The sequence below is a fragment of the Sorex fumeus genome, unplaced genomic scaffold (genome assembly GCF_029834395.1).
Source record: "Sorex fumeus unplaced genomic scaffold, SorFum_2.1 ptg000265l, whole genome shotgun sequence".
NCBI classification, from domain to species: Eukaryota; Metazoa; Chordata; class Mammalia; order Eulipotyphla; family Soricidae; genus Sorex; species Sorex fumeus.
The window spans coordinates 31,673,461-31,688,758 of NW_026606322.1; the positions used below are offsets into that span (position 1 = coordinate 31,673,461).

Sequence of the window (15,298 nt, forward strand, 5' to 3'; positions counted from 1 at the left end):
ATTATTAGACATGAGCAGCCCTGGGATGGACTGGGTAATCCCTGGCATTTCAGAGGGCCTGAGCAGCACCACATCCTTGGACCCTGGTACTGAACTGCTGAAAGGATTGGCCAAACATGGCTTGAGAGGCCTCTAAAAGAAACAAAGAAGCAAACAAAAGACCAAACTAAAACAAACACCAATAATCTCCCCCCACCCCGGGCTCACTTCGGCAGCACATATACTAAAATTGGAACGATACAGAAAAGATTAGCATGGCTCCTGTGCAAGGATGACACGCAAATTTGTGAAGCGTTCCATAGTTTTTACAGTTGAAACCCAAGCACAAAAATTTGTAAATCTACAACTGTACCTCATGATGTTTCACTAACAAAAATTTTTAAAAAAGTGTAAATGATGGATAATGGGCACTGGTGGAGGGATGGGTACTGGATCATTGTAAAACTGAAACCCAAGCACAAAAAATTGTAAGTCTACAACTGTATCTCATGGTGTTTCACTAATAAAAATTTAAAAAAATAAAATAAAATAATTTAAAAAATTTTTTAAAAAGTAAAGATGTTAATTTTCCAATTAACTGATAAAAAAATAAAGTAAAAAAAAAATTCCCCCCCTCCCCCAGCCTCTGCACTCCTACCAAATTTTGTAGCTACAACAATGAGAACAAGATTGTTAGGGTGGCCTGGACAACCTTCTAAAGCCCCCAACGAAAATTATGTTGACAAAGCTTTCTTGCCCACTGCATTTAATCATTCCTACCTTTTAAAACTACTTACCCAGAGAAATGAAACTGAATTTTTTCTTTCTCATGGAATAATCAAATTTCAAAATAGCTCTCAATGGGGAAGCCATGAATATTAACTAACCCAGGGAGACTTAGAGATGACTAGAACACCTGAGAAATCACAGCATTCAGCCTTCCACAATAAAAGGAACAAAACCTCCAGAATCTAAATTATCTATATAAAATCATTTACTTGGTCTGTTGGGTTGGAGTGATAGCACAGCGGGTAGGACATTTGCCTTGCACATGGTTGACCTGGCCGACCCAGGTTCGATTCCTCGGCCCCTCTCAGAGAGCCTGGCAAGCTACTGAGAGTATCTTGCCCACAGGTCAAAGCCTGGCAAGCTATTCGTGATGTATTCATATGCCAAACACAGTAACAAGTTTCACAATGGAGATGAATGATACTGGGCTGGCTCGAGCAAATCAATTAACAACCAAAGGACAGTGACAGTGACAGAGACTTGGTCTGTTAAAGAAATGGGCTATAACCTTCTTTGAAGAGGTCACTGCAATGCCTAGAAGAGAAATCAAAATAGCACTTCTGATCAAAATAAACCTTATAAAGTTTTTTTTTGGGGGGGGTGGGCGGAGAGGGCAGAGAAATAGTGTAAAGGTTATGGTGCTTGATTTGTACATGGTTGACCCAGCTTGGATCCCCAGCACCATAAGTGATTTTCTCAGCATCCTGAGAAGTGATTCCAGGTCACAGCTTAAGAGTAAGCCCAGCGCCCTACTTGGATACACCCCCAAGTTCCTCAAAAATAAATACAAGATGAAATTCTTGAGGGGGGGCAGAGATAGAGCACAATTGACTGAGCACATGTTTTGCATGCAGGAGACCCCCCTCCGGTACCACAGAGTCCCTTCAAATACTGCCATCAGGGACCCTCAGAGCAGGGAGCTGGGAATAGCCCCTAAGAACTGGTAGGGGTGGCCCACAAAAAAATCAAAGGTAAAGGTAAAGGTAAAGGCCCTCCCGTTGATCGTCGATTTGCTCGAGCGGGCCCAGTAACGTCTCCATTGGAGACTTTGTTGTTACTGTGTCTGGCATATTGAATACTCTCGGTAGCTTGCCGGGCTCTCCGAGAGGGGCGGAGGAATCGAACTCGGGTCGGCCACGTTGGCTGCTTGTAAGGCGAACGCCCTACCCGCTGTGCTATCGCTCATAAATTAAAAAATGAAATAATTTTGGTAAAGCTTCATATTCAGATGACCAAAAATAAATTTATCACCCCAGGGGACAGTGGAATATTTTGCTTGTAAAGATAATTTCAATGGGGCTAGAATGATAGCACAGCGGGCAGGGCATTTGCCTTGCGTGCAGCCAAGCCAGGTTTGATTCTCAGCATCCCATACTGTCTCCCGAGCACCGCCAGGAGTAATTTTTGAGTGCATAAACCAGGAGAAACCCCTGTGAATCTCCGGGTGTGACCCCCCCAAAAAAGCATTAAAAAAGATAATTAAAAAAATAATAATAAGGATAAGAAAAAGTGAACTTCCTTGTATAACAGTACTGATTCACTAAGAAAGGTGTTAACTCCATAATAATTTTTTTGACAGTTGACAATAAATAACTAAATAAGTAAAACACTATTTTAAGATAAAGATTACTAGAAAACGTTAGGATTTAAACATTCTTATTTTAAGAGACATGTCATTGATATAATGAATGTATAAAGTGTGGTGACTGTTTCTTCCTTAGACAAGTATTGTTTTAAGGACAAATGACATTCAATAAATGGCTCTCCAAGCTTCTGAGAGCTTAGATTTTCCTGAAATCAATAGTGTGAAGAGGCGCAAGTTACCCCAAGCTAGTGATCCATCACAATAGTTGTCAGAAACCTGAAAAGTCACTGCAAGACATGGAGGACAGAGGGGTACTAGCAAAGGGGAATTGAGTATGTCTGAAAAAGGTATCTGAAAGGACTGACCTCTTTCACCAGTAACAAGAGGTGTTAAAGTCTTAGTAAATGGAGGGTGGAAGAGAGAAAATGTTATTTCCATCTAAAGGCACACTGCAAATACAGAGGAGAGACAATTCTCCACCACTCAAAGTGATGGATTCTTTGCAAATACACTGGTCATTTGTTTTAGGTCATCTGGGTGCAACTACCAAAAAAAAATCAGGTAAAAAAGGAAAACCAGGGAGAAATAGAGAATTCTATAGGGTAAATTTCTTAAGAATAAGATCTGTTTTATTTGCCATTATATCCACAAATTCTAAACAGTACCTTGTACATCTGAAGATACTCAGAAAATATGTTTTCAGAAAAAGGAGAGAGAGAGAGAGAGAGAGAGAGAGAGAGAGAGAGAGAGAGAGAGAGAGAGAGAGAGAGAAGCGAGAAGAAGAAAAATGCCTCTGTTGGGGTGGTTTATAAGAAAACATATTTTTCACAGTTTCTGAGACTGTTTGTCTGAAATTAGGGTGCCATCACAGTTAAGAGAGAGCCCTCATGCAAGTCACAGACTATTCATTGTACTCTCACATGGTGAAGAGACAGCTCTCTCTCTCTCTCTTTTCTCTCTTCTCTCTCTCTCCTCTCTCTCTCTCTCTCTCTCTCTCTCTCTCTCAGAAGCTTTGGTCATAAGGCATGAACCTGACCCAAGCACCTCCCAACCGTCACTTTCATATTCAATATTTCAATATATGACAATTGGAGTGACACATCCACATCATAATGGGAAGGATATATAGAAATCCTCCTAGGAATAGGTATTATTACTAAGTTTGTCGATTTACAAGTTGGTTGGTAGTCCAATAACCATACTTATCAAGAAGCAATTTACTTGCAGAAAGATAACGAGGATTATATCTTATTTAGAGCAACAAGCTGCCAAAGGCTTGGTTATTCCACAATGGAGAGAAATTTGAAATGTTTCAACTTTTCAACTCTTGGTGCACTCCTTACGTTAATTCACTAAAGATAGTATTATAGGCACTGGAGTGATAATACAGCAGGCAGGGCATTTGCCTTGCACGTGGCTGACCCGGGTTCAATTCCCAGCATCCCATATGGTCCCCCAAGCACCGCCAAGAGTAATTCCTTAGTGCAGAGCCAGGAGTAACCCCTGTGCATCGCCAGGTGTGACCCAAAAAGGAAAAAAAAAACAGGATTATAAGACTCAGTCCTGGTCTGGCTCTGCAATATTTCATTTCTGCTACACCTCCTTCCCCATTTTCTGTCGCTCTGCCTTTCTCTGTCTCTCTCTGTGTGTCTCTGTCTCCCTGTGCTCAGGAACTATTAACCATATGGGTCACTGGGGATCGAACCTGGGTCATTGTCATACAAAACTTACCTACTATACTGTCTCTCTGCTCCCCACTCCGTTTTTCTCCCTTAATCAAAGACTATATCCATCAAGGGATATTTTTAATGAAAAATCCCCTTAGAAAAGTTGTGACCAGAAGTACAATCAAGATCTGTAAATCCCAAAACTTTTGGGCCCAGATTTTTCTGCCTCTGCAGATAGCAGGACCTAAGATTTCAAATTTGGGTGTCTGATTTCCAATGCAGAAAAAAATAAATGCTTTTAAAGTAGCTCAAATAAGGTGACACTACTCACTTTCTGAATTCAGGGAAGGCTGAGGGAATAAACTGCCATTAAATAGGCAAGAACTATGTTCAGGAATGAGGCGTCTGAGACAGGCAAGGCTGGTGCAGGCCTCCTTCACGGAGTCATTTGTGTGTGGACCAGCCTCATTGACCATCAGGGACCATCTTCACACAAGAGAACAGGGATTGAATTATAAATCCAATGCTGCCACTTCTCAAAAGTTTAGATGGACACCTTGAGATTCTCTCTGATGCTGTCTCTGAAAGACAGTCCTCGGGTTTATGGCCAAGGTAATTCCACTGATGATGCTTATTAAATGTTGCCTCTTTTCGCAGTGCCAGCAGATTCTCCAGCACTGTGAACAGCATAATACTGATCTGATCACAGGGTAACAGTAACCCTTAAATCGATTAATAGGACAGGCTTAAAGGGAGACAGGATATCTAACCACTGTCTGAACAGTTGGCAAAAACGTTTTAGGCTTTCTCCAATTATTAGGGGACCATTTCTTCTCTACACCAGGTTTGCAATTAATTGATACATTTTTTGAAGTCAATATATAAATAATTCAAAATTTCAAGAGATACCAAGAGATAGTTGCTTTTTAATTTTTTTCTTTTGGTTTGGGGGCCACACCTAAAGGTACTCAGGGGTTACTCCTACACTGCGCTCAGATATTATCCCTGGTAGTGCTCACGGTATTGTATGGAATGGCAGAGGTCAAACCATGCAAGACAGCATCTAACCACTGCACATATCTCTCCATAACCAAGAGAACATTTTTCATATTTTTAGCTCAGTATAATGCTAATGAATAAGATAAAATTAACTAAAATATTGGCATCTCATTTCTCTTCTGGCAAATTGCTTGGTGTTTCAATTGTTTTACAAGCATGAAAGTGATAGCTTTCCCTGTCCTTCCAATGTCCTGTAAGCACTACCATCATCATAGAGGAGGAGGACTGGTCAGTTTATGACTACTGTAGAGATAATGCTGGTGAAATTTGTCTAATATCTGCAATGACCCATTCATTTTTTTATATTCAAGACATTTGACAACAATGGCATGTAAGTCCAATTTTTCCTATTATTATAAACCTCTAAAGCACCAGTTCTTTCCATCTCTCACAGAAGATAGAGATTTTATCAAAAAATTCTTTCTTCTTGCTATAAATTCTATTAACTTTCAAAATGAATGTAATACTCCAAACTTAGATCTTACAGTGACCGTTTAGCAAGACATACTTCTCCCATGATGAAGAAAATTAGAAATAAAGTCTTGGGAGGGCTACTAGGTTCATTGGTGGTGGAGAATGGGCACTGGTGGAGGGATGGGTACTTGATCATTGTATAACTGAATCCCAAACACAAAAATATGTAAGTTTACAACTGAACCTCATGGTGTTTCACTAAAAATAAATAAATAAATAAATAAATAAATAAAATAAAGTCTGAGGGCCAGTTGAGTTCAGAAGAAATGAAATGTCAAAACCCTTCACTGACCATCATCTGAGAGAAGGAAGTTTTTAGATTATTGTTCGACCACTGGAGATCCAGCTACCATGAACAGCTCAGGTAGAAAAAACAACTTAGGGTAAAGTGCTTCAGGGTGCAGCTTTGAAAAATTAAACATCCTGGATTTTAATTCTAGTTTACTGATATTAGTGCTACAGCACATGGCAAATTATTTAAATTCTCTATGAGTGAAGTGCTTTGCCTGTAAATTGCCTGTAATATAAGAGAAGCTATCTTAAAGATTAAAAAAAATAAACTTCACAGAGATCAAGTGCTTACAATACTACTATACAAGCTGTAAAGAATAAAAATCATATAATTATCACTACAAACACCACTAACATCCAAAATTTATCTGCAAACTCTGAGTCCTACTATTGTAGTTCCTCTGGGTCTATAAGGCTCTGGTTTGGACTTCGGTTGGATTTTTTACTGTCCTTGATCTCTGGGAAATGTGCAGCCCGCTCAAGGACAGAGACATTCAGAGGCAGTACAATAGCTCACATTCTCAAATATCTTCAGAGGTTGGTACAGAACAGGGTATCAAAGTCCTTGGAAACCATTCACGAGCACTTGCTTGCATTTTCAGAAAAAAACTTTCCCTATGGTAGGTAAGGAACAGATGATGTGGCTACTCATAGAATTCAGTTGAGAAGCAAAGTGAGACAGTTCAACTTCATTTATCTCAATTTATACCTTTCCCAGATTTTCCAAGTTGACCAATCCTTGAGATGACCTTTGTGAGAGACAGGAAGGGCAAAGAAAAAAAATGCAAAGAAAAAATGTGCAAGGCTTGAAGTAGTTGAAAGACAAGATACACACATCCCTGTTCAATGCAACTTAATGTGTGTTGAAGGAATGTGTGTTTTGTGGCCAGAAAGTGGTTTGTACAACATCAGAATTACTTGTGAGCCATAATGGCCAGAAAATGCTCATGTAAAGAGAAGTTTCTCAGTAGATGCTGGCCTTGTAACAAATCACTATCCTCTCAGACCCAAGTCAGAGGATTACACAGATTAGATCGTGATTCAGTCTAAAATGACTTGGATAAAATAGGTCTTAAAAAATCATAACAGACTTGTCATTTCTGGCTTTCATGGTCTAGGGACTTTGGATCAGCTGTGGGAGTAAGGGACTCTAACCTTTATCATCTCTTTCCAGGGATTGGTTAGGTACTATCGTCAGCCCAAAAGACATTTCAAGAAAGTTGCTAAGCTTTGCACCAGTGCAACTGACTGAAGCAATGAGTCTTTACAGGCAGGCAGGATTCCAATAGAAATATACTAGTATAAAGAAGCAAAGATGAAAGTCATTTCTTGAACATCCCTGCATAGAAGAGTCCTCTCCACACAGCCCTAACAGCTCTTGTTCAAAAGACCCTGTTAATTTTACCACCAGTGTCCAAAATGTTAAGTCCCTGTAGGTTAAAAATATATTTGTTTGAGAAGAAATCTATTAAAGTTAACCTTCTTCAAACTTGCTGTATTTCCTGAAATAGGCCAATCTTTAACTCTAGACAGGAAGAAAACATGAAAAATGTTTTAGCAGAGGTGTTTAAATCCCACCGAGGGAATTTTTTAAAGGTAACACATGAATTTTTAAAATCTTGGGGATTCTTCAAATGTCATAACTTTCTATCAATTAAAGGTTTCATAATCAACTGCATTGATCATATTATATACCTTTTTAGAGACAAGAGGCTCCACTGTACTATAAATTCTTTGTCCTGATGGTTTTCTTTCAAAGTGATTTTTTACAATTAAATCATGTTTAAAATCACTATAAAGAATTACTATTTAGTGAAATGTTATTTTTCATAATTATTTGAAAAAAAGTTGTTAATAAAGCACCTATTAATTTCTGATGTATTTGTTTCACAAGTTTGTATTATAGGCAAAGGAACAATTTCCATGTCTTTAGTTGATTTTTTTTAAATTTTTTATCATAATTTACCTACAGTAAAATAAAACTGCAGGCTCTGTGCTTAATTTTATATCAATATATATAATATTATCTTCATAGTATATGTGATATATTTATATATTGTATATAAAGTTATTTTAATATGATCAAAATTTATTTTTGCATGGACAAAGATAGTGGAGTTATGGATATGTGCCAGAAAAAACATATATAAACATGATTATCTATATAAAAGCTATTTCAGACATAAACCAATATGTCTGAAATAGAATCACAATCACTCATCATACTGAATAATAGGATAATACATCTTTGCTGTAGAATTGTTACAATCTGGTTGAATAATGTGATAAGTAATAATTTGATTTTTATAGTAAAAAGAAAATATTAGAGGAACATGCTATTGAGTGAGAGCCATGTTAGTATGAAGATAATATTGCATTCCAGAATTTATACACATTTTGCTTGTTATGGGAGAACATTGCAACCAACTGAAAACTGTAAAACAAGATGGAATACAAAATACTGTTCAAGGAAGTCATATGAGCCATAGTCACATTTTTCTTCCATTGTCCACATGGGCTGGAGCGATAGCAGAGCAGGTAGGGCATTTGCCTTGCAAGTGGCCAATATGGCCGACCTGAGTTCAATTCCTTCGCCCCTCTCAGAGAGCCTTGCAAGCTATCAAGAGTATCTCACCAGCACAGCAAAGCCTGGCAAGCTCCCCGTGATGTATTCGATATGCCAAACACAGTATGCCAAGCTCCCTGTGACATATTTGTATGCCAAACACAGTAACAATTGTCACAATGGAGACCTTACTGGGCCCGACAGTGACAGTGACTGTCCACATGGTTCATTTCCTAAATTGCTGACTAATTTTTGATCTACCCAAACATAAATCAGGCCAGAGAAATGATGCAGGGGATAGATCCCATGCCTTCCAGGAGCCAGATCCGGGTTCAATCCCTGGCAATGAACGGCCTCCCAACCATTCCCAGCTGCCATCATGGAGGCCTGAGAGCATCCCTGGGGATAGCCCTTATGATCTTGAACAGCCAAGTTGGCCAAATATATCCAGGAGTGATAGTGGGTCCCACAAAGCTCTGCTTGCAACAGTTCTGGTTATAACAGATGTCAACTTTTTCTTTAGAGAAATTATAACTCCTGTTAAAACAGTTGTCAGATCTTTTGTACTAAAACGGAGCTGATTCCTTAATGGCTAAGAACACAGACTCCCTGCATTCAGGGAGCCAGTTTGGAGGGTTGGGCTGCATCTCTACAATAGGCATGGCTCTGAGTTGGATCCCAGGACAGAATACCCTCCAGCCCCAGCACTGGCAGCTGTCTCCCAGTGCCAGTGTCACCAGATCCTAACTTGTGGCTGAATATCACTAGGAAGGCCCCCTCCCCCAGCACTGCTTGTGAAGTCCCAACAGGAAAAAAAAATAAATGAAAAGAACACAGACCTTGCAACTAGATGGGATTTGGGATTATGTCCTGGCTTCTTCATTTGTTTGTGCAGTGTTCTGCTTCCATGTCTATATATAAAAAAAAAGAAATAATAAAAAAGAGTCACTTGATCACTTGACATCCCCTTACTCATCGATTTGCTTGAGTGGGCACCAGTAACGTCTCCATTCGTCCCCGTCGCGTAGTAGTGTAGCCCAATGGCGTTTGCTCGTTCTAGGAACACGAAGAGCCTCAAACCGATCGTTCAGGGTCTTGACAAAGAGTAATAATAAATAAAAAAGAGTAATAATAAATAAAAGAGAAACAAGGGATCTTTTCCATATTATCATTGTAAAAAGTACATGAAGAAAAATATGCAAAGTGCTTAAGACTGTACTTGGCAGGCCATAAACACTGCATGTGCTGGCAATCATTGCTATCTTCAATAAGCAAATAAGCCAGTGTTTCGCTAGCATGCATGATAGGGGGCAAAGGAGAAACAACTGATGATCATGAAATGGTAATAGAATAATCCCCTCTGATAACAGCTTTTAGATTTAAAAATAAATGCTTATTCTCTGCTAACAATGTTTCATCAGCATTAGATTAACCATATTATCAGGTTTAAATAGATAAAATGAATTTATCTCAACCCAATGCCTCTCCAGAAATTTTTTAACTGGATTTTGAATGAAATAAATGAGGTTTTCAAGGTTTAGCAACTTTTGTTAAGAAGCTCAGAGTACTTTGAAATATCCTAATTAACCTTTGACATATTCAGTGAAATGAGAAGCACTTGCTGCTTTTAATGTATATGTATATATACATATGTGTATATATCTGCTCCAAAGATAATGATTTATCTCATTTTATATAAATATGTGTTCACACATATATATTAGAGTTATTGAGTAAGCTACAAGTACAGAAGATTTAGAAGTGCAGAAATATTCAAACTGTCCTGACTTTTGGTCTCTTAATATTTATAATAATTTTTATTAAGCATTCTCCTAATTGTTTAGGATTATTATCATATGCGTCTAAGATTTATTTCTTTATATTTATGCTTTTAGGTAAAGGCCCTCCCGTTGATCGTCGATTTGGTCGAGCGGGCCCAGTAACGTCTCCATTGGAGACTTTGTTGTTACTGTGTTTGGCATATCGAATACTCTTGGTAGCTTGCCAGGCTCTCCGAGAGGGGCGGAGGAATCGAACTCGGGTCGGCCATGTTGGCCGCTTTTAAGGCGACCGCCCAACCCGCTGTGCTATCGAGGCCAGAGTCCAAATACGTATGGTATGGAGTACAAACTTCACAAGCAGGAAACCCAGGTTCAACCCTGTCACCAAACCTCCAAATTCCACCAAGAGGAATCACTCAGCATCAAATCAGGAATAGCCCCCAAGGCCCCACTTTGTGTGACCCTCAAACAAATAGACAAAAAAAAATCTGAATTTAAAAATCTATGTAAAAAGAATGGGCTGGAGCGATAGCACAGCGGGTAGGGCATTTGTCTTGCACACAGCCTACCCAGGTTTGATTCCTCCATCTCTCTCAGAGAGCTCAGCAAGCTACCGAGAGTATCCCACCTGTATGGCAGAGCTTGGCAAGCTGCCCTTGGGGTATTCGATATGCCAAAAACAGTAACAACAAATCTCACAATGGAGATGTTATTGGTGCCCACTCAAGCAAATTGATGAACAAAGGGAGGACAGTGCTACAGTGCTATTAAAAAGAATAGGTCTATAAACCACAGTGCCTAAAATGTATTTGTAAAATAATGCCTGACATAGAGGTAGTGGGTAAGAGGGAAAATTTGGTGGAAGAAAGTGGGCACTGGAGAAGAGATTGGTGCTTGGTCTGGGAACATTTTATGCCTGAAACGCAAACATTAATAACTGTAATTCACAGTGACTGTTTTTTTTAAAGTAATAAATATATTGTTATTATTCTAAGAAGAATACTTCCTGGACTAACACAAAATAAACATTATAGGATAGCATAGCGGTGGATACAACCTGAGTTAGGATAAAGAGGCATGAATTAGGTCACAGCTCTTTCACCAACAGAAAGGACCTCTGTGCTTTACAACTGTACTCAAAGAAGGGAAGCACATTAATCATATGAAGGGACTTATCTAGATAAAATATTCCAGAACTTGAATGAAACTCTCACACATAAAAAGTTCCCTTTCTAGTTTTGGAAAATTGACAAAACCCGAAGGTACTTGTGCCAGGTAAGTGATCAATGGTGACTTTTATCCACATGTTGGATTTCTGTTTGTTTATTTGTTTGGGGACTATACCTAGCTATCACCAGGCTTACTCTTGGCTCTACCCTCAGGGATCAATCTTGGCAGGGCTCACAACAACATACAGGATGCCAGGGACTGAACCCAGGCCAGCTGCATATAAGGCAAGCATACTACACACTGTAGAATTGGTCTAGTTTGTGAACTCTCAGCTTCTAGCTTCTCACACAGCCTGTCATTCTAATGGTGGAATGGGGTGTAACAACAGCAAACTCTCTAAATAATGGTGAAAGCTTTCAATGAAAAAGTGCTATCCTCTTGTTCGTTGTGTTTCCCTTTATTAGGCTGGCTTGAGAAAAGCAGAGGGAGTCCAAAGATAAAGCATAATGTTTGCTGTGTTCAATTCAATCAAGTCCTCTACTGAGGGGTCATTTTCTTACTAAAAATAACATGGTCTCTGATGTGCTTCTAGATTTGCAGCTAGATTTCCCCTATTACACTTCAGAGAGTTCAAGAGTCACCTTCTTCTCCAAGAATAGCAAAAGCGAAGTTCAGTTAAATACAAAGAACAGTGCTACTCCAAGTATGGCATGAGGACCATGCCAACCAAAGAAATATTTTGTACTAAGCTGTGATGAGGTGTGGAAACTGAGACTTGAGTTTGGGAATTGTATAGCTCTTAAATAGGAAGATGTCACTGAGTGCAGAATGAATAGGCACATCTCCGTGGGTATAGATGAACTGCATCACTATTGAATACATTTAACATATATATAAACCACACATCAGATCCAGCTAAATACCAGTACAATGACCACAGATAGATCTGTGGTCTATCTGGATGTTAAACACAGTTTGTTTTTTTTTACCACAAATTACTTGAGAGTCACACCTCAAGCAAAACATAAGAGTAAGCATATAGGTTTTGACTTGAATCTTTTCATCTTCTTCCAAGTCCTCAATTCTGAATGCTGTAAAAGGGCTTCCTATTCGCTATTCATCTATTATGAATGAAATGGTCACTTTTCCCCTTTGTCTTCAACATTCCTCCACTTAAAATCTGAGTTTCTGTTTATGACGTACATTTCTAAATAAAATTTAAATATGGGGAAAATATAGCTATTTCACAAAACTTTTTATATAAAGGTTGAAGTCTCATGTTTAAATTAATTTGAGACAGGATAGCAAACTCTTTCTGGGAATAATACTAAGTCTGTTAAAACAAGCTATATCTGTCACAGGTAGATCAAGAAACATAAATTAAAATCAAATATGATTAGTAATATTCTCAGAAGAATTTTGCCCATATAGAAATTCACTTCTCCCAAATTAGCTTGAGAGAAATAACACTGAACTAGATACTGCAGGCTATGGAATCCATTGTCAAATCTAATTCCAGTTTTGAGACTTTCTTGAAATCGCCCAATCTTCATACCAAAATTTCATCCCTTGTGAAAATAGTAGTTTGACTGTGTCTATTTCTAATGTCTCTGACAGCTTTAAAATTTCACACATCTAAGAAAACTATTTTCCCTTAAGTTAATTTTTTCCTGATGGAGGAATAATTTTCCCAACTGTGCATTTACTGCCAAAAGACAGACTGACCTCCTTGAACTTCTAAGGGTAGCACTTTATTATGAATTTAGTATTATCTGGCTCCTACGAGCTGAAATCACACAAAGATGAAGCATTGACCCTGACCCCCAAAGTGTGCCTTTGTCATAAAGACATGAGAGCCAATTTTCAGTTATCTCTCGGGTTGAGGAGTAATTCACAGGGGCCTAATCATGACAGAATGGCTTTCATAAAATACCAGTATCTATCAGATACTGTTTATTGAATTGCTGTTTGTCTCACAAGACCTTTCTCAAGGGGCTCTTCAAATGCTTAACAACCCAAAATAAAGCCATCTGTCCTCCCCCTCACTCATAAAGCCTATGGCATTAACCCGGGTATTAAAGAGGCTTAAAAATTGAGTGAGCCCCCAGGAACACTTAAGCATGAATAACCACACTAGAGTTGATTCCACAGGTATTGAATTTATGGCCCCAAATCATGTTTTAAGCCGCTCTGCATTTCTGAAATGACATAACCTGTGCTTGCCAAGGATTCTGTCTAATGTCAGCCGGTACCAGACATATGCATGAGAGCTGGAGTTGACACCGAACTATTAGCAATTCCCAAAATGTCGTTCATCCTCATAACAGAGTACTGATGTAAATGAAGACAAATTCAGAGAGAAGAGAAACATTACAGAAATCAAAGAGTAAACTGTTATATGCCTGATGGTAGATCACAATTTCAAAGAAGATTAAATTCATACCTAAGCAGTAGGAAAACAGGTGGTATATTTTAACAAAGGAAGGTAATGAGATATCTTATTATGGAATGTACAGATGTATATGCCAAATATGGTTTATTGCTGAATCCACCATAAATCTGATTAAGAAAAAAGACAAGATTTTAGACTACCTACTGAACACTTTTTTTTATTGAGGAAACATTTCTTTATACTCTGCTTGTGTCTTAAGGGTATACCTTCAACCTCTTTAAAATATATATTAACACAACACAACTGACTCCACAGTCCACTGGGCTGCCCTCTTGCATTCAATTCTACCTCAGACAACACTCTTAAAAAAATAATCACTCATCATTGTCTAAAATACAATGCAATCAAAAATTATAATATGTGTGTGAAAAGAAAATGAGTAGAATATAGGTTTATGATATGAATTTTAATTTGAAAAGAACGCTAATCTTCTACATGTTTTGAAAAGAGTGAAGGGAAGTTCCTTCCTGAATAAAATAGGAAAAGTATATGTTTTATCCAAGGGTTGTTCCTAGCAAAGGATGCTGAATCAGGAGTTATAAGGCAATGAAACAAAGCCTGCTGAATTTCAAATGTTGAAAAATAAATGAAGTTAATACAGTCTTACAGAGAGTTAGTCACCTTTTGCTCAGTGGGCCTTGAAGATTTGTGGCTACAGTTCATTAGCCAAACACTGCCATAGGTACCAATTTTTGTTGGTCAGCTGAGGACCCAGGGGCTATGTCTAACATCAAAAGGCAAGATCTCCCCTTTCTTACTAGCACTTTCAGTGCCTGCAGTGTTTTCCTGGAGTGAACTGGGCCCTTGCCAACTACCTTATGACATCATAGCAGAATAATCCATCTTGGTTTTCTACCCGCAGAGAAAGAATCTTCCCTAGATTCTTTACACAACGAGGACTTTTTTTTAATAAAAAAAAAAGTGTTGGCACTGATTTTCTCAGCCCTCTTGTGCTGGTGGTGTGCTTCTTCTCCTTGCAGAAATCAAAGATATCCACCTATGAGAAGATGTGGGCTTTCATGAGCAGCAGGGAGCAGACTGTCCTAGTCCAAAACAATGAAGAGGCGATCCAGCGAGTGCTCACCACTGACTATGCCCTACTAATGGAATCCACCAACATCGAGTACGTGACCCAGAGAAACTGCAACCTCACTCAGATTGGGGGCCTCATTGACTCCAAAGGTTATGGCGTGGGAACACCTATCGGTAAGAGGGTCAGGGATTAGCCAAGACTGGGATGGGCAATGGAAATCACAGAGGATGGAAGGGAATGGACTTTTGAGAATTTCTGCTTCACCTTCTGAGAAGGTCTGCATGACCAGTGGTGAACTAGTCAACAAGAGAAAGATCTATATTGATCAGTGGTGTGGTCTAGGTAAAGATTTCCAGATAGTCACATGAATTAACCTTCAACTCACTAGTTCTTGGAAGTTCTATAACTACATATATATTAGAATAGGTTTTATTTTAACAGACATATTTATT

The 15,298-nt window shown here is 38.7% G+C and overlaps 1 protein-coding gene and 1 non-coding gene across 5 annotated transcripts in view; both read left to right on the forward strand.

Moving 5' to 3' along the window:
* The window catches only part of GRIK1 (glutamate ionotropic receptor kainate type subunit 1), a 489,681-nt gene that overhangs the window by 446,518 nt on the left and 27,865 nt on the right, over positions 1-15,298 (forward strand). For all 4 annotated transcript variants that reach the window (XM_056109201.1, XM_056109204.1, XM_056109202.1 and 1 more), the window contains one exon: positions 14,794-15,019. In XM_056109201.1, coding sequence (XP_055965176.1) covers positions 14,794-15,019 — 226 coding nt within the window. The remainder of the gene's footprint in view (positions 1-14,793; positions 15,020-15,298) is intronic.
* Positions 200-306, forward strand: LOC130018679 (U6 spliceosomal RNA). Its single transcript, XR_008791580.1, has one exon. It is a non-coding gene; the product is annotated as a U6 spliceosomal RNA (small nuclear RNA).